The sequence below is a fragment of the Symphodus melops genome (genome assembly GCF_947650265.1).
Source record: "Symphodus melops genome assembly, chromosome: 1".
Lineage (NCBI taxonomy): Eukaryota > Metazoa > Chordata > Actinopteri > Labriformes > Labridae > Symphodus > Symphodus melops.
In genome coordinates this window covers 14,449,879-14,469,842 of record NC_136691.1, presented here as the reverse complement: position 1 = coordinate 14,469,842, position 19,964 = coordinate 14,449,879, and the positions used below count along the sequence as shown (strand labels likewise).

Sequence of the window (19,964 nt, the reverse complement as noted above, 5' to 3'; positions counted from 1 at the left end):
GGGAAAACTGGATTTTCAGTCATGTGGGCGTTCTTTATATGAACAAGTAGAATGGATTGGATAACGATGCATTGAAAAAAATAAAAACACCAAATTATTTAGGGGGGCTTAAGAACATTTTAGGGAGGCTTTAGCCCCCCTAAAATAGGCCTAATGACACCACTGAGGGGCACACAGATTCTTTAACTTAAGTTGAACTTAGTAAATTTTGTATGCTATTCCTGAAATTCAAAAGTCTACTCTATTTTTCTTTTTGAAGATTGTTTTTGGGACATGTAACAAAGTGCCAGGATTGTAAGGGAAACCTGGGACCAGTGTGTGAGGACTGTAGCATCCGCACATGGGCCGCCTGCTCTACCAACTAAAGTAAACCTCTCACCCTATTTCTTGGCTTTTTGTAAAAAGAAAACAAAATCAGGACATATGATTAAAAATTGAGGAGAAATCATTTCTTCTTTTTGATTTTATGCCGGGTTCAGTTTGAACAAAACTCAAACATTGGAGTAAAGCTAAAATGAAAGATCAGCATCACTTTCTTTCTATTTCAAACAGCTAACATCCTCTGTTGTGATACACGCAAGATTCTTCCACAAGGTGGAAATAAAGCACACCCTCATTTCAACCCGCCTACCAGCCCACCCATCCAGCCCCTTTAATATGTGCCTGCGCTGTAAGCATGTTTTCATGCAACGTGACACTCAGTGAGGAGACATCAGTTTGACAATGTGCCACAGACATGCTGCAAAAGAATGAGCATAATGGAGAAATTGCTAAAAAAAAAAAAAAAGTGGTGCATCATGAACATTATGGTTTGATTTGGAAACAGCTGTTTGTTGGGCAGAATACAAACATCATGTGAACTGGCTGTCTTAAGACAATGCTCAAGATACAGAATGTTTTTTTTTTGTGATCTGAAAATGAAACAAGTCCTGGAATTTATCAAACATGTATCCCTCTGTGACTCAATTATTTGCATGACTGCTGCACTGGTTACAATGCAGCAGGAAATAATTGGAAAACATGATATAATTCCATAAACAATGTAGTGTACTGATGCACAGACAAACTGCCCACTCTCGTCATCTGGTGCATGTTCATCTCTAAATTGCATTTGCATTAGTGACAGCTCATCAGACTCAGGAGAGCGATCCTGTTGCCAAGGTGAGCTGTGTCATAACGCTCTGAATGTTTTTTCATAGTTTATCAGACAGAAAAAAACACAGAAACAAATTGACTGTAAATCCTTTGGCTTTGTTTTGCATCTATAGCGTGTACATTTTCAGGTAATTCTTTTAGTATGTTAACATATGGGGCAAGGGTCATACAAAAGAAATAAAAAACACATCAGACACATTTTTCTTGGTTTATGTCATTGAAGTTCTTTTCTATTATTCTGATTTATGCTGATGATGTTATTGTATATTTTTTGAAGAAGTTTAGTTTAATACATTATTAATAAAGATGTGATCCCACTGATTGACAGCTCTGTTGACAAATGCTGCACTTGTGAAGCTGTGTGCACTCGCATTAGCAGAGTAGAAGAGGAACAGTGAGAGGAAACATAACCAACACTAACACAAGAGTCCTTGAACTCTCTATAACCGTGAGTGTCTGCTTCAAAAAGACACAAAAAGCTTTTATGCCTTAGACTGTAATGACCCGAGGGATCTTTACCATTTTCAATGTAAGTTCAATGAGTACTTTGGTTAGCAGAGCGGGGGGCCTCCACCAGACGATCCCTACTGCAGAGAGTCTGACTTTAAAATGTGCAATATGCCAGCGGAGGGAGAGCATTTGGCTTCCCTGTGGCGGAGTTAGGTGAAGCCACATCAACTACTTTTAATACAGTCACAGGTACAGTCTAGTAAGTAAGTAACACACTCACAATTGGGTTCAGGGTAAGAAAGGATCGATTGTGTCAACCAGAAGCAGCTTGCTCTTGAACTGAATCTTTTTTCTTTCATCGTGAAGCCCTGCAGTGCAAATCAACAGCTATGTATCCTGCATGACATTTAGTCAAACAGAATAATACATACTGTGCTGTTTAACTTTTAACAAGCAAAGCTCTTCATCCTGAAACGTGTGTGTGCATGTGTGTGTGCATCCCTGGGTCGCTGTCTGAGTGTTTGTGCATGCTTGATCATCATATAGGGAAGGCGGTAAATTTATTTGATGATCTTTTACCCAGATCCCACATACGACACCTGAATGAGAGCTTGATATTTATTGCAGGGATTGCATGCTGTGAGTTCTCTGACTTATTCCCTGCTGCGGGACACCTAACACCTTCTCTTTGATGTAAGCCTTTCAGTTCATAAGTCCTCAAATATATGGGCACTTTCACAACTCAGCGAAGGGGCTTATCTGTCAGGGGGGGTTATCAGAAATGATTTGTTGTTGATTTTATTTTCCTCCCCAGAAGGTTATGGCTGCATAAATAAATGCTTCAAAACAGGCAACCTGATGATGGTGCTATGGCATAATCTCTGAGAGGAAAGGAGTAAACTGGGAGAAACTTTCTCATCCAATAAGCTACACTCAGATTCAAATGTGTCCCATTTGTGTGTGCAGGTTGTTCCCCTATTAATGCATGTTCTTTGTAAAGCTACAACTAACTAATGCATTTTTCTGTTCCTCTGGAAGACCTACTTGCAGTTTCACATTCAGAGCATTAGGAGCCTCTGTTATGTCAGATGAAAGCTTAATCACACATCACTCTTAATCCCGAAGCTTAGTATTAGCAGTCAATTCAAGAGTATGAAAGTCGATTTTCTCGTGCATCATGTGGCATCTGTGAAGGTCTTGTATCAAAACAGATTTTCTTTGCGGACACGGAAATTGTCTGTCTCAAGTTTGAACCTTTCAAGTGTTTTTTTTCCTGATAAAAACATGCCTGGATACATGAGCAGTTCACCTCCTGGGTGTCAACTTTGACAGAGCGTCGTTAATGACAAACATCCAAATCAGAAGCACTTTGGAAAGAGCTGTTTCTTTAATGAGCTTCACTAAGATCAGATTCTGCTCTGCCTCCTGTGTCGCTCAGGTGAAGAGCAGTTTGGAATAAATAATCCTTTGATAATGGCCAAACAAGCAGCAACAGCCCTCGCCCTTCTGCCATCATTACACTGGTGTTTCACACTCTATGAATCAGGGAATTTTAAGTAATAGCTTCACACTATTTTTGCCTCCATCATTTTCCTCGACTGCCTTTAAGTGGCTGAAGCAGTGATAAAAATGAGGCTCTGTGTTTTGTGTGAGGCCAAACAGCAAAAGAGTTATTCATAGCTGAAGGACACTTAGCAATACTGAATAAAATAAACGTGAAGCTATATTAAAGATGTATTGTAAAATTTCATTAAAATTAGATTAATACTTTTTTTCTCAGTATTTTCTGCTTTTCTTTTAAAAGAGTCTTTTTTTTACCCTTTTATGCTGTTTTGTTCAATTAAAATTAATAACATGTACGAATGTCCCTTCTCTTAGAGCTTGTTTGTAAAAAGTGACCAGAAATTGACTCCTGACCTTTTAAACTTTTTGGCAAGACAAATGATTGCTGAATAAAAAAGGGTCTTGTTGACTACTCGATTTTCATACGTGCATTTTCTCAGTCTGTTATATTCAATAATCAGTAATAACAGACCCGTGCTATCCTTACAGACAGGTCTAATCACAGACTTTGGAGGACCAAGCCTGTTCACATTGGTCACAAAGAAGAATAAAGACAGAAACAGAGTTTTTTGATAGATGTGGCTTTCAATGTTAAAGAGAGAGATTTCGGATTATCTTTTTTAGGTTAATTTATCCTGAAATAACCCACTCACTGAACATTATCCCTTGCCATGCCTGCTAGCACCAAAGAAGCACCCGCTGCTGTACATAAACCAACAAGAAAACTAACCTCTGCTATTTCTTAACTTAACATAGCTGCACATGCTTACCAGGAAATAGAAATTCTGGTTGTCGTCAAACCTAACATGATCACTTCATATGAAGGGGTGATGTCCGTTAGCAGCAGTGTATAGGAGATTCATGGAGTTCCCTTAATGTCAACTGTTTTGAAATCAGATTTTTTTTAAGTGTACTGAACATGCCCTCTCACCTCGCACTACAATGGTGGTGGACTTCTTGGCCGGGTTGCCCACGTTGTTGCTGGCCACACAGCTGTAGACCCCCGCCTCATCTGAGCTGATGGCCGGCAGAGTGAGTGTGCCCCCCTTTACCACGCTCCTTTGCGGAAGGCTGTCGTTGCTGCTGACCCATGTGACTGTGGGCGGTGGCTCTCCGCCTGTGGTGATGCACACCAAAGAAACGGTCTGACCAGGATTCACCACGATGGGATCCTCCACCAGCAGCTTGATGGATGGGGAGGCTGTGGAGGAAAAGAGTGTGGAGTCTTAGAGAGATTGGCAGGAGATGAACAACCTTGGCAGATATGACGGCTGAAAGACTAAACACCACTTCATCTGTCTGCTTCCATATCCATCATTCTTCTTTATTTATTAAGACCCCTTCATTTATTTTTTATACTGAAGTCTTCTTGGTTAAAAAAAACCCACAAATCACCACAAAAACACACAGTGTGGGTTTACTCTTCATAAAAAAATGTTCATACTGAAATGTCATAAAGTACCTGTCTTATTGGTGAGTTTGAAGATGACACTGCGGTCAGGAATCCCACACACGTTCCTGACAGAGGCGATGCAGCTGTAGTTGGCATAGTCTTGAGGACGCAGGTTCTTCAGCTTCAAAATCTTCGTTTCCCCCTGCAGCTCAGACCAAACCAACACCGGTATGCAAATGTGTGCAAAAACATCAGCATAATTAAGTAATAGAAATGCAAAAAAGCCTAGGTAGTGGAAGAGAGATGACAAAGGCCACACAGCTCCAACGAAAGGTCAAGGACATGAATATGTATAACGTTTTAATGAAGCCAAAAATGAAAAGGAACTGTAGCTGAAGACATTACTGTAAAAACCCTGTAAAAAATATTCTGGTATCTCTAGTGTCAGCTTGCCTAATATGAATATGTGGATTACTTTCCATGAAATTGCCCTGCAGCATTTTCTCCATTCAGCTATACAAATATATTTGGGCTCGGTTGGGGGTCCCTCCACAGAAACGGCTCCTTCACTCTGAATGTATGTCGGATTCCAGCCGCGCCTGTCAAACTGCTAAGCCCCGCCCAGAAGGCGAGCATGAAAAGATAAACCTTTGATCTAACAGTCTGAATAATAACGTTGGTTGGTTGGACTGAGCCATGCACTGCGGCAGTCCAAACAACATCTCTCCTGTCCGTTGAACCCTGTCATATCCAGAGATAGCTTAATCGCATCAAATTTGCCATGGATGAAACACTCCACTTTGTTTGTTTTTCAGTCACTCTCTTTGCTTTTGAGCACATATGAAGACATGAAGTCAGTGTTTTAAGAGTGCACACTTTACTCACATTGGGGCGGGGGGGGATTTAAAGGGGAAATCAATTTGGAAAATGCAAGGGGCAGAGTAAGGAATGGAAAGGACAAACACATTAAAGGGTATAGGACAGGGGGATTGATGGCTATATTTGATGGAAAGATTGAATGTTAAAGCCTACCAGAGCTTTTGGGAATGGGACTTTTCGCTTTTGGTAAAGGGCAAAGAAACTTTGGAGGAGATTGGTGAAAAAAAGCATTTCTCCAGTTTTGTTCTTGTGTTTTAAATGCTTAAACCAGCAGGACGAACTTAAAGAAAGAAAACTTTTCATGCTAGCAGCAGGGAAGAGTTTTAACTACACAGGCGCCAAGAAAATGAGTAAAGAAGCTGAACAAAAGAGCTATAAGAAAGTGTCAGAAATTACATGAATAGCAATGTGTTTTTAATGGGCCTTAAGTGAATACCTCCTCAGCTTTTACACAAAATGCTAAAAGAGAATATCACACAGTGAGGAACAATCAAATCACGCCATAAACAAAAAGACACAAATCTAACAAGAGTTGAAATGGCTTGTTGTAATTGGGCTATTTTCTGACACTTTAAGGGGGAAACTATGAAGGGAGAGGTAGAGGAGACAGTAACAGAGAGCAGAGACGACAAAGTCTAACAATGAAAGCTCAGCTCTGGGCCGGACTTAATTGTGAACCTGTTCTCCCATAGAGAGTTTAAAATGCCACCACTGCATTTCTACAGCAGCAGTTGGATTTAGACCGAAAAGAGTTAAGCTGGGGAAAATCATGGAAGGAGAAAGCAGGCCCGGTTCTAAAACAAAATGACCTACTGTAGCGTGCATCTGAGATTAAAGGGGGTGCAGCTACATTAACCAGCATCAGCAAGGAAAACAGTGTTGGTCTAAGGGGTCCCAAATGTGGTCCCAGGTGAACAAATTTGGGAAGTTATGGATTTGTAAACTTGTCTGGGTGTTTGTGTTGCGCCTTTATTTTCAGCCTTCATTGGAGGCGGGGATGATTAAGCAAGGAAAGGAGAAGACAAGTAGCCTAATAAGAGAACAACAGAAAAGAGAAAGAAAAAGTGCCAGATGAAGCCCACTTTCATTAGTTCTCATACATCTCACTTCTCCATTTGATCGTGTGTCATTTAAACGTCATTATTTTTCTCTCCTCTGTTTCTTTTAGTTTTCCATTCTCTCTGTCGTCCAGTTCACCATGAAAATTGCATTCAGCTCAGTCAATACAGACTCTATGATTCCCTTACAAGTGACAGAACAATCTCAATCAGTCCTTTCTTGACTGAACAAGATTCCCTTTCCTGAACAAAAGCTTCTCAATTTCCAAATTGTAAAGAAAATCCACTAAGTTGAAAGAACTGATTATTCAATCTGTCTGTCTTAATCTTTACGGAGAAAAAAACAGAAAGAAAACTTCATAAAACTAGGTTAGGGAAACTAATATTGGGTTAATAAGTACAAGTTTTACAATCCAGCCAGCATCCCAATGCTACAAGCTGCTGTGATGATTCATTAATCAGCAGCTGTGGCTTACTCATCTCTTTTGTGAAAAAGAGTGTGGAAGTGTGTTATGCCATTAACATATTATCTCTGTTTACAGCACAAAAGTATAGAAAACCTTTGTGCTTGTAAAAAGCCCACTAACATCAAACTGAAACATTGATACATTAATTGATCCATAAATCAATTGCAAAGCAAGAACATGAAAACTTTCTGTATTTCTATGATCTTCCCTACGTTTATGCAATTTGCAACCTGGATACCATTTGAGCCTGCGTCCCTGCACCTTAAGTCAGACTAAATAACTGCACTATGAATTGGGTTTTATCGACCTTACTGCCAATTTTCACATACTCTGCGCGTGCAGCAGTCTTTCGGCGCCGGAAGCTCTATAGAATAGACTGACCCCGACAGGAAGTCATATAAGAAAAACGAACAGAGCATCCGGTCAACTTCATGATGAAACACAATGTTCCAACTCACAATTGTATTTTTCATAACTGTATTGATGTTAAATGGGAACTGGCCCCAAATGAACCAGAAATCAATCTCAGACAGACAAAGAAAGATGTTATTTTCTCTTTATTCCCTTGTGAGCTTGTAGTTCTCCTGTGATGTGTGTGCAGCTGCTCATGGCTGCTCTCTGCTTCCATCCCGCTCCGGAAACTGACCAGGTGGGGCAGGGCGCCATCAGACTCAAATCTGTGGCGCACACGAGTATGTGAGAATGGGCAGTTAAGCTTAAAGAGGTAGAGCCAAGACGCATGTCTTCATGACAGACAATATAAAGAATGAATATGTGACTCCTTACCATGTGAATAAAACAAGACATCTTTTTCAGTATATACAGTACACTATATTTTCACCTTCATCACTTTGCCTCTCTCTTACCTGTGTGAAAAACGGCTCGTAGATCTCCACGCCCTTGTCCGAGCCCTGCGTTAGGACCTCCCTCCCACGATGCCAGCTGTAGCGGACGGGTGGGTTTGAATTGGCTACGCAACGCAGAAACACAGTCCTCTCATAGTAGAACTGTTCTTTAGCTTCTCCTATACTCTGGTGGACCGTCACAATGGGGTCATCAAGGTCTGTGAGAGGAGCACAAGCAGAGAGGAAGAATATGTCAAACACTTTTCCATGCGCTGTTCAGCAGGTGAAAGAGTTGAAGGCCTCCTGAATGAGCCAATCAAACCGAAAGCAACAGTCAATATTTTTTCATAATAAATCTATCGTCATCATCAATGAACCTCATTACTCTCTCCTGTGATTCATACGTCAACTTTGAGAGTCAGCTTTTGACCTGAGGAGTCAGAATTCTGGTTCTATTAGGAGAGCATGTTATCAGTATTCACACAAGAGTCGATGTGTGAAAGGTGGCGAGAAGCTCGCAACATGAGCAACATTAAGTCAATAGGATGCAGCTCAAGGGCATATTCACTTTCTCGTCAGTGGACGATAGGCAATGTGTTCTAGGTCACGCTCCACTGAGAGCTTCAAACATGAGCAGGGATGACAAATACTGTGCAAAATGTGTTTGATGTCCTTCATTTTAAAGAATAATGTTAGGCTGGCCTTTGCTCTGACTTAGGCTTTTGTGATTTGACACATCTGTTCCTCTATACCCATTCCCCAAGAGGGAAGATTTTTTTTTTTACCCAAACACTAGACAGTTGGCTATTTGAGATGGCGCTTTTGGTTGATTAAATGGATTCAAAGTTAATCATCTTACCCGGCTATCGCATTAAGCCTTGGCAAATGGTGTTCATCACAGCAGTGGTGTCTTTTTAGCATGCTAATACACGCCTGTTAGATTATGTCCATTTGCAGGCTCAAAGAATGTTAGGAGCTAGCTGTGTCTCTTTCATCTCTGTCAGAGATGAAATCAGTTTTTAACATGAGCAAAAAAGGGTAAATTAAGGGAGAGGAAGAGAGAAGCTAATACAAGTTATCCCTCATGTTAAAATTCTGGCTGATACAGAATGACCTTTTGTATATAAAGAGGAAGTGATTGAGTGTATAAACCGGAAGGTTTATCAGTGAGTGAGCAACGAGGCCAGTGATTGAGTGATGGTAAGAGGTGCTGTGTGAATGCAGTGAAGTAAGAGAGCACAAGCAGCTGACAGTAAATGAATACCCAAATGTTTAATGATTATAAACCTCCAGAGGAAAAAAAAAAACTACACAAGTCTCAGGTATTATTAATGGATGAATTCATTGCTTTTTATCCACTGGCTGCGGCCCACCCCTGGATTTGCAGAGGATCAGGTCCTAATCAAGGTGCATAGGGCAGGGAATCCAGCCTCCACGCGCCAGCCAGAGAATGCTGATTCCTCAGTTTCATTAAAGACATGTTCTGCCCTACAGCCCCTTAATCAAAATCTAGCGGCGGTCAATACTTCATCCAGGATCCATTACAGTGTCTCAGGTAAGAGCAATTACCTTTGGGGAGGGTGGGGATATACAGAGGAGTGGGTGACAACGTTGCCGAGAAGACAGAGCGATTGCTCTAAGTAAATGCACTGATTCATTATAGAGAGAAGGGGGAGAGTATGAATCCTACATTTTATCTGTTACTCTACTCAGCTCCTCTGCTCATCTGTTTCCTGCTTCTAACAGTCAATTTAGCAACTGTGACAGGAATGGAGCGATTCATTGACAGCCCTATCTACCTTGGGATGCATGTGTCTCTGTACTTCAGACCTGATAGTAGGTTGTCTTTTTTTTTTTTGTGGTGACAAGAGTGTGTGCATGTGTTTCCGCATGTTAACGTACCAGGTTTGGAGTAGTTTGAGCTATAAATAGGGCCAAAATGATATGCAGAGAGGAAGTGGATGCTAAGAGCTCAAGGAGATAAATATGGAAATATGGAAATGTACGCACTGGATTAAAATTTGATGAATTTCAAACCAAATTCCACCTCCACCATTAGTCTTTCCTCCCGTAAGGATGATGATGATGTGTGTGTGTGTGTGTGTGTGTGTGTGTGTGTGTGTGTGTGTGTGTGTGTGTGTGTGTGTGTGTGTCTCATTCTGGTGCAATTAGCTACAGAATTCACGCTTGACTGATTGTAAAGCTTAAATCCTCGAGCCCAATGGAAAAATGTGGTGTACAGGCCGCCTGCTCCAGAGTTGTTAAGGTTTGTAATTGCAGGTTTATGGGTTCACAGGCCAGTAAATCAGCCCATGTACAGCTAAAACGCTCAAGCGCGCTAACCTTAGCATCACTACTGCTCACTCCCACCAAGCATGACTAGCCTCAAAGCGTTGGCTTTCTCTGATATTAAGTCGAGGAGGGCAGGGCAGCATGACACACATACTGTGCGAGTGTGTGTGCCAGTCAGAGCGGGTCTCAGAAGATAAGATGAAAAAAAGAAGAACAAGTGAAGCATCAAACTTACCAACAATCTCTTTAAACCCTGACTATGATGATGTTCCTGATTTCTACTTTATGAGCCTACCAAAACATTTGTTGGACAAATCGACACGACTGAGTGGTCTGGATAAAAGAGAAGATGAAGATTAAAGAAGGTGTTTCATTATCACATCAAACCTCAGCTCGTCCTTTCATGTACACCAAACCAGCCCCCACCCCCTCCCCCCACCCGAAAAAGAAAAAAAAAAAGACACCTGTGTTAAAACGTACTCACATTATTCCACCCCAGCTACCTAAGCACACACAGACACTAAAATCCTCGTGCGGACCCTCTCACACACCTTTTTTTGGGCTCTGTCTCCCTTGGGTGATAATCTAATGTGAGGTTTTTTTTCTCAATCACCTTGGCTTTGATGTCTTTCACTCTTTCTGCCTGATCTGGCGAAGTCCCCTGGGAAGAGAACACCTATCGAGCTCCCAGGCTGTCGGCCATGAGCGCGAGCCCTCCGATTACTTTCGCCTAATCACGGTCCCAGCTTGATTACCAGCGGGAGCAGCCGACCTCAATGACATAAATGCTACGCCTTTGATGGGTAAAAAGGCCTTGTTATAGCAAAGATAAGCAATTTGCTTTGATTTTTGTGCCAAGGGGATAGCGTTTGACAGCGTGTGGAAGAAGGGAGCATGGTCGGAGGAGAACGAGAGACAAAAGGAGGGTCAAGAGAATGTAAAAGCTTCTAATTTGCTGCTATCCAGATGCAAGGTTAATGAGGTGATGATACTATACAGCAGCTGTCGTCCCCACCCTTGTTCTAAATAAGGGTATCTTTCTCTGTTTCTAGTGAAATCTATTTGGTAGAAACATGAGCATAAGGCAAAAGTGATCAGAGAAGTTACAACTAGGCGGGTTGCCCTGTGAAGGACCTCATTCTCAGGCTTCTTATCTCAATGTTTAAAAGCAAAAGCTGATGAAAGGAAGGGCTATGTCTTTACAAAAAAAGGAACGAAGAAGAGGTGGATACATTATTTAGGTCTTTAAACAAGATCTGGCCACATTAAATGCTTGTCAAAGGCATTGGCTCGTGAGAATAGTGGAATTTGTTTGATTTCATCTTCAATAATAAAACTTGCACATCCCTATTTTAGGACACAAGTCGTTGATAAACCTGTAAATATGGGCGGGTACTGTGACACATTAATGCACTGCAAGTAAACAAACAAGTGCAACACACTGTGTAAGACACACTGTGTAAGACAGCAGAAGTGAAAGCGGATCTAGAAGGTAAACTGCTGAATGGTGTTCTTCAAGGCATTTCATTTTTGTGTGTCAAAAGGTTAATAAACTCTATCTGTGATATATAACATCCATGTCACATGGACGCCTTTGATCGAACATGTGAATCTAGCATGTAATTTCCTATCAGAACATTTTCACTTCCCTCCATCTTTCAACCCCTTGGCAACAGTGACCTCTATCTCACAGCTACACTCCACAACAACCAGCTCCAGCAAAATGCATCTATTCTGTTTGAGCTGTTGCTTCATAGCAAAGTGTGATTATGGTTGTGGAGGGTTGTGTTTGGAGGGTGGATGAGGGCATGATGCATCTATTTCTGCAATAAGTTCACTCTGACGCTGGCGCCTGTGTGACAGAGATATCACAGTGAACTGAATATCATTCTCGGAGACGTGAGATATGTGCGCGAGCAGCTTCGTAGGCTGCTGTGCTGTCCAGGGGATGAAAGAAAGGAGAGAGGAGAATCAAGGGGGAGGCTCATCCAGCCCGTGTGTGTGATATCTAAAAGCAGCTATTCGATGGACTAGAGAAGAAGAAGTGGTGACGTCTTGACGTCTTTGACGACATCACAGACAAGACTTCACTAGGGGAATACATCATGTTAACTTTAGGCTAGGTGATATAATATTATTAGGTCTGTATAAATGAATTGTGCTTTGTAATCTTCTCATTTTACTTCAATTCCCTAATCTACACATCAACACAAACACAAACCTCTCTGAATAGCCACAGAGCAGAGTCGCACCACACCTCATTCCGGAGGTTTAATTCTTGTGTGCTTTCGCTCCTTTGACAAAATCCATCATCATCAGCAGCAGTATTTAAAGATGCTCATGAAAGAACATTGCTCGTGTTAGAAAGTGTTTTTCTCAATATTCCTTGATAACATCAGGTGATCCGGTTGTGCGGACGTTTGGCGCTTCGCAACAATCACACTAAACTAAGAGTGCAGGACAGCATCAGGAGCGTGCTGCTGCAGAAAATATAACAAGAGCATTTTAAGATTCTTATTTTAAGCATGCGAGGTGTAAAAAACATGATTAGAAATGATTTAATGCAGTAAATGCCTCCATCATCTACTTCTACAAAAAGGTACAACTCGGAAATATAGCAGAGGCTGAGTAATTAGCAAATGTTTTGCGATGAACTGAATGACACTGGCATTGTCCATTTCTCAATAAAAGCTGACAAACACTTGATAAATAATCATTGATTTAGTTTGGGTTGCATCAGGTTTGTAATAATGAATATCTGTATCATTAGTACACAATAATAAAACACTGCAGGTTTATTGGTTTAGGTGGCTTTATGAATATGAGAGTGTGTCTTGGGTACAATTCATTATGTAACTCCCCATCCAAACTTTCATATTTGGAATTGGAAGTGAAATTTAATTAGTGGCTTAGTTGCCAGGGGTTGAAACAACACTTTTAATACACTGTAAAGGGGCAGACCTTTGAGATGAGGCATTTTCATAAAGGCTACTCTTCTGTTTCTGCAAGGAACACAGCAAGGGTGGGCTGGGGGTGGGGGGGGGGGGGGGGGGGGGGGGGGCTGTGGACAAGTTGGGTTAAGGTTTGTAAAGGGCAACACACCAGCCCTGCCATAGCTGCTGTTCGGCATGCCTCTGTGGCACTGTCTAACAAGTGCTGAATTATTCATTAAGCATCTCCAAATCCCTGTTAACTTTAATTTCTTCTGCAGGAGGGAGGAGAGAGCTACCTACTTCTCTCCTTCTCTATAAAATCTCCTGCACTTGACCCCCCTCCTTCCCCCATCCCACACAGTCTTCTCTCTTTCTTCCTCTCCCTCTCACCCTTACTGTATATGCATTAGGCATTAAGTTAATGGTAACTTACTCACTCTCTGAGGCCACAGTCATCAGGCCTGGTTGGCTCTAATTACTGCCAATTAAAGTAGCAATGCAGAATGGAGTAAATGGAGCGGCTGTGAATGGTACAGAGGCTACATTATATAGGTATCAGAGTCGCCTATGTGTAGAGAGGACAATAGTCTTGTTAGTAGTGCAAGACGAGACTTGAATCTGTTGTAGCGAGCTTGTCCCCTGAAGTTACTGGCCACTAATGTGCGAAACAATAAACAAATCTAGCTAATACACAGTATGGTGATCTAAATTTGGATTTTATTTGTGCTATAAACAAATCTCTTGAGCTTAAATATGGACCTTTGATTGCTCCTTCCTCCTCCCTGAAGTCACAACTATGCAAATAGACGATGTTCAAACTTAAAGAGTGGGTGATGTTAGCCTCTAGCCAGATGAAGTCATCCTGCTCTATAACGAGGCTGTTTAAGCCGTATAAGTTAAGGAGCTGGAGGTTCTTTTAGACAGCCACAGCCCACTTAGGACAGCTGCACCTCCATCTTCCTCAGTGACACTGTGTTTCCAATTATGCTGTCTTTGGAGGAACATTGGGTGTCTGTGGGCATGTGTGAAAGACTAATGTGTGTGTGTGTGTGTGTGTGTTCGCGCCTGTTCACATAGTCATGTGTGAGATACAGTAAATGGAGGGGCAGACGTCAGCAACCTCACAGCAGAGCCTGCAACCTCTCGGTTCCTCGAGGTGATGAAGATGAGGAAATAATGAGGCCAAGTTGTGCTTTTTGTGCATGTGTGTTCTTGCTTTTGTTAGTGTGTGTGTTTCAGGGGCGAAGGAGTAATGAATCTCTTCTTCATCCTCTCCTTTAGACAGTGGCGTCTGCCTCAGCCCATCTTCTCTGTAATTCATCTCACTGGAAAACAAACACAGGCCGCAGAGCGCTGATCTAAACAACAGCCTGTAGAAAGCCACCATTAGAGATGGAGGCAAAGCATCACTGACATGATGGAGTTCTTTTATGTGGTTTGGGCCTAATGACCTTTGCCTTTGTTTGGGCTCAACAACGAGCAACAAACTGAATCTGAAAATTCCACCTGTTCTGTTGTTTTGAAAATAACTCAATTTATCATCCATTACTGAGGAGTTTTCTTCTTGACGGTAGGCCGGATTCAAGGTGGTTGATCCTTGTACGACCTCCAACATAATGTTGATGTAAAGTACAAGTACGCACAGCATTTTAAACAACCTGGCCAACACTGAATCTCCAACATTGACCTCATATTGTAACAGCAGGGGGAACAAACAGAGACATCCTATGTTTATTAAAAGCCCCATCCTTGAACCTTGAACCAATTTACTGTATGCTATTTTCAGACTTGTTAATAGATTACAGTGAAATAGGTGTCCAGCCTATTTCTATCGAAATAGAAATGACATCATCATTAAGGCACTAATGAGCACATTGAGGTCTTGCCATGTTATATCTCCTTCAATCATTAATGATTCCCTGTCTTTTTTCATCATCTTCTATGACCCTTCACAAGAACATCAATAAACAACTACTTCATCTCTTGTCTTGGTGGTCTTCTTTGGTAAAACTACACCAACAAAGCTCTGCTTCACATTTGTTTAAACAGTCGTCTTCTACTGATTTTGGCCTTTGAGCATTTCAAGCCTGCTATCCTCACGAGACCACTTCAGACAACACCACATCATTCACAGGCAGTCATTAAACACTTTTTAGCTTGATGAACCTCTGTTGTATAAATGAGAAGAGCCTGAGATCAATATCATCATTATTCTTGTGACTCATCCTATTTCGACACATCTCTATAATTGGCATGTTGTTTTCCGTATCCTAAAATACTATCCAAATAGACCAAATAAAAAAAGTGTAAATAAATAATCTGTGGCATTTCATCACCCTGACCAGAAATAATGAAAAACAAAAAGCTGATAAGAACAAAATTATGCACAAGATAATCAACATGAGCACTCTGTTGTGAGCCGTAAGCTCCTGATGGGGAGAAAAACAAAGCAATAGATGAGGTTGACTCCAGTACTCTGATTAAGAGCCCCTCGCAGGAACAAGTCCTTGAAAGAGTAATGGGCAGTCGTGAACTGGCTTTACCTCCATTAACCAAACCAGCAAACATTTACATAATGTACACATAATGTGCTGATTCATTCTTTCCTGATTCAAACAAGGCTCACATAACTCACAGCGGCTCTATCACACCATTCATCACAGCAGGTCATTTACATCCAAAAGCACTTAAGAGGAGCTGCACATACATCTTTGTCTACATGCATTATGGGATCTTTTCCGGAGATTGTATAATACATCACCTCATATCATAGGATCAAATTTTCTGAGATAACAAGATGGCTTTGCTCAGCCATTTCTAGCACATGAAGCTGGCTTTAGTCTTTAAATTGATGGTGTGGATGTGATTGAAGGTTTACTGTAGTATTACTTGTATTCATTTTTAAAGAGCACAGGCTGATGACATCACTACAGTACCTCACAAAGATCAAAGAAAGACTTCTAAGTAGAAGTTGGGGGAAAAAACTCCATTTATGTAAAAAAAAAAAAAAAGAAAAAAAGAAAAGATTCTTATGTCCTGAGATTCAAAATAGATTAATAACTGCCAAAAATCAATCAGTCCCTTCCTGCTTAGTGCTAAAGCTAGTTTTTTTTTTTTGTTTTTTGCCTTTTGCCTTTAATGATAGAGGGAGGAAAGTGGATAGAGTCGGAAAGGGGGGAGAGAGTGGGGAGAGACAATGCGGGAAATGGGCCACAGGCCGGACGCGAACCCGGGCCGCTCGCGCGCGAGGACTGAGCCTCAATACGTGGAGTCGCGCGCACTGCCGCTGCGCCACCGGCGACCCCAAAGCTAGCTTTTTTAACAGAGTAGAAAGCCAAATGGAGCAGCAAGAAATTCAACCAGTCTCGCAGATGACTGGCGTAGATCTTGAAGAATGTACCAATTCAAAAATAGACTTTGAATCATGAATCCAGAATAATTTTGAATCGATAATTAAATCTGAAGCAAATCGTGGCCCAAAGAATTGAAATCAAATCAAACTGTGAAACACCCAAAGATTCCCACCACCAACGTATTTGAAACTGTCACTCACAGAGATGATCCAGTCTCAGCTTAACTAGACACTGCAGGGTGATGATAATAATAATAAGAAAAACTTCATTTATATAACAACAGACGTCAACAGACGGGCCAGAGATTACAAAGGTAACATAAATGCAAATGATAAGAATAAGAGAGATAGAATAGGTGAGAATCAAAAAGGACTTAATGTCATAAAATGATACAATGAATGTTAAAATGTAAAAATGTTAAAAGTCAACCAGGAGAGAACAAAATTGCAATAATAATTGAAGGCATGAGACAGCATCACATTACAGCTCTAAACACAAAATGAAGATAAAAAAGAAGGGTGGAAGAGTTAAACATTAAAAAGGAGTAGAAATTAATAATGAATAAGAGCTGTACATTAAATACAATAAGGGCTATATGTAAAGGCTAAAACATTTAGAGAAATGATGGATAAAAAGGTTTAAAGCAATCAAATTCAGAAATGGAATGGATAGAGTAATAGAAATCTTTAAGGTGAAATCACATAAAAGCAAATCCATAAAAGTGAGTTTTAAGATGCCACTGACTCAGCCCGCCAAAGGCTCTGTCTTCTTTAGATTTGAGCATCGACTTTGGAACGACCAGAAACGCGTTGCCTGAGGATCTGAGATGAAGAAGGTGCTGTATCTCCTGCATGTTGGCCTGCGGTGGACTGTACACCGACCAGAATAAATAAAGCAAACTCACAGGGAGAGTGAAAAGGTTTGCAATTAATGAAAAAAAGTTTGCAGCTCAGGAGAACAATCCCTGTTACATCCACACACCAGCCACTGATACTGTCACTTTGCCACTGCTGACATAAAAACAGATCCACTTTTTTTTTTTTTTTTGCCGGAAAGTTGTGCCAGCAGCAGTGCAGCGTCCGCTATCAGTTCATACAGTCACGTCTCTGTGAAACACAAAGCACAGCATGTATAAAAGTCTCTGGTTTTCCCATCTGTAGCTGAAGTTTGTGAAGTTGCGCAGTGAGCACACGTTGGAGAGAAAGAAGCCTGGTAGAGCAGTGCATAGTCACCGCTGGCTTAGACACACGAGCACTCTGGCCCGTTTACCTCTCCTCCGTCGTCTCACTGCGTTGAAAAAGGTGAAAGTACCCTTGACCAGAATGTCCAATGATTCCACAGATTCCGTGAGAAAAGTGGGACATAAGTACAGAATAATAGCTCTTCTCTGTTGAATGAGCTCAGTGTGTTTTAGCAAAAAATTGTGTTAACGCACAAAAACAGACAAAACGACACACATCAACACACCAATGCAACCATTCACAGCGCCATATTGGGGGTGTGTACAATGTTTACATATCTACAATTAATTAGCACTCAGAGAAAAAAAGGAAGAAAGTTATTTTACTTTCACAATCTAAACAATATTCATCTAATAATTGAGACAATGAATTTTCCTCTGACATGTTTCGCTATTTAGCAGGATATTACACATTTAGCTTGACATGCTGCCACCAACTCACGTGGCTAACATTAGCTAAAACTCAGCTAACGAAATAATTAGGCCTGACAACATCAGTTGATAAGCTTCTCTATGAAATCAAGGCTGCATTGTTTCAAAAATACTGGAATAAGCATGCATCTACGATGGAGCATCGGATGGATCACTGTAATGAATCTGTTATGATTAAAGGCATGCATGAGTCAAAGAGGTTCACCAGCTAATGACTTTATCTTTCTCCAATCTGACTCATAATTTAACTTATTGCACCTGCCGCCAGGACCTGCTTCATCCAACTGAACCTATTAACAAATAGCCTTCTCATCCCACACACTTCCCTCTCCAGGGTATATACAATAAATGCAAGCACAGAGCCAACACTAGTATTGAAGGGATTCAGGAGTTAATAGGAACTGCATAAGCCTCAGTCAAAACTCAATTCTTATCTCAGTGTTCCAAGTTTCTCCAAGCCAATGTTTTCTGCAGATCCTTCAGCCTCCTCCTGCTCTGTGCACACATTTTCTCAAGCACCTAACAGCCCTGCAGCATGATTCAGACATCTGATGAGATAGAAAGTGCCGGTTATACTGACCAAATGGATGAAAGCAAAGCCAGCATGGCTGCTAAACAAACCCCTTCAGCTGCTGTTTGGCCTCTTGGCCTCTTCATGAACTCTATCGACGGATAGCAAACACAAAGCAGACACACTTCCCAAAGTTGGTCTCAAGGTACACGCTGCTGCACCGAGGAGGCGTATGCCAAAACAGGTTAAGCCTTTGACACGCGTGTGTGAACAGGACCTCACTAAAGAAGAGTGTGTTCATGCATATGCTTGAACCCAATGGTCAGACGCCATTTTCGTTTCCCTCTGCATGCACGCATTCACATCTCAGAAGTTGATGAATTCAGTTGTTGCGAGAAAATGCTTTTAAAGATTGCACTCAAGCTATAAACGCAGTATCCTTATTTAAATTCTGTGGCTTCAGCAGCAGCAGAATAGAATAAGGGCTGTGTAAGTCCTTCCTGAGATAACACAAAGAAAGCAGACTATTGTCTTATACTAATCCTCCTTTAGAAGGAACATAGTGAGTGTTATCAGTGAAAAATAAAGATGTGTGTGAAAGCTTCAGGAAAATGATATCCTCAGTCCAGCGGGCTGTTTCTCACAATGGATGTACCACCTGATTGTTATTTTATCACACCCTGGCACAGACTGGCACTGGTTGAGTAAGCAGACATTATAAATGTTCTCTGTCCAACATTCGCATACTTGCAACACTTGCGCTTTTTCTCTCAGGGAAACTCGGCAACATGTCTTTTTTCCCTCTCCTCTGTGTTTCATACGTATTCTGTTTTCCCAGGCTCCTTCAGAAAACTTTAGTGAAAGTGATTTTTTAGAGTGTTGCTACATCACAACCTGCACTGCAAATTCTGACCTGGACTGAGCAGGTTTAATGCACAGCAAAAAAGGCTTAGTGCAGGGACCAAACTCAGAATCTATTAAAGGGGCCTTCCTTTATTTTTGGTGGTCACTAAAAGTGATGACCCAATGCTCTTAATGTCTTTAATTTTATTGAGCACATGCGTACAGTCTTAAATAAAGGAGGGCAGGAAATCAACACATTTTGAGTCTGGCTCTGTAATAGACTCTTTACTTCTGATTTTTGGTCTTCAAGGAGAATTTTTGAAGTTCAAGCTTATTTTTGGCAGAGATTCTGGGGTTCCTAAACAGCAGGAAACTGTGTTCATTTTGAGAAATCCACTCTTCATTCTTTGCATGTAGAAGCATTTATGAAAGTTCAGTCTTTATTTGTCCAATTAGATAAGACGATAAAGGCTCCTACTCACTGTTCAGCTCTCAAGGCTTCTGCGATGTCCTTGTCTCTGCCTGACATCACCCCTGCTCCGCCTTTGTC

The 19,964-nt window shown here is 41.2% G+C and overlaps 1 protein-coding gene across 2 annotated transcripts in view; it reads right to left on the bottom strand.

Annotated features, from left to right (window-relative positions):
* LOC306839172 (MAM domain-containing glycosylphosphatidylinositol anchor protein 2) overlaps positions 1-19,964 on the bottom strand; it is a 174,983-nt gene that overhangs the window by 73,885 nt on the left and 81,134 nt on the right. For both annotated transcript variants that reach the window (XM_079367710.1, XM_079367711.1), the window contains exons 4-6: positions 7,832-8,028; positions 4,631-4,763; positions 4,100-4,369 (exon numbers count right to left, since the gene is read on the bottom strand). In XM_079367710.1, coding sequence (XP_079223836.1) covers positions 4,100-4,369; positions 4,631-4,763; positions 7,832-8,028 — 600 coding nt within the window. The remainder of the gene's footprint in view (positions 1-4,099; positions 4,370-4,630; positions 4,764-7,831; positions 8,029-19,964) is intronic.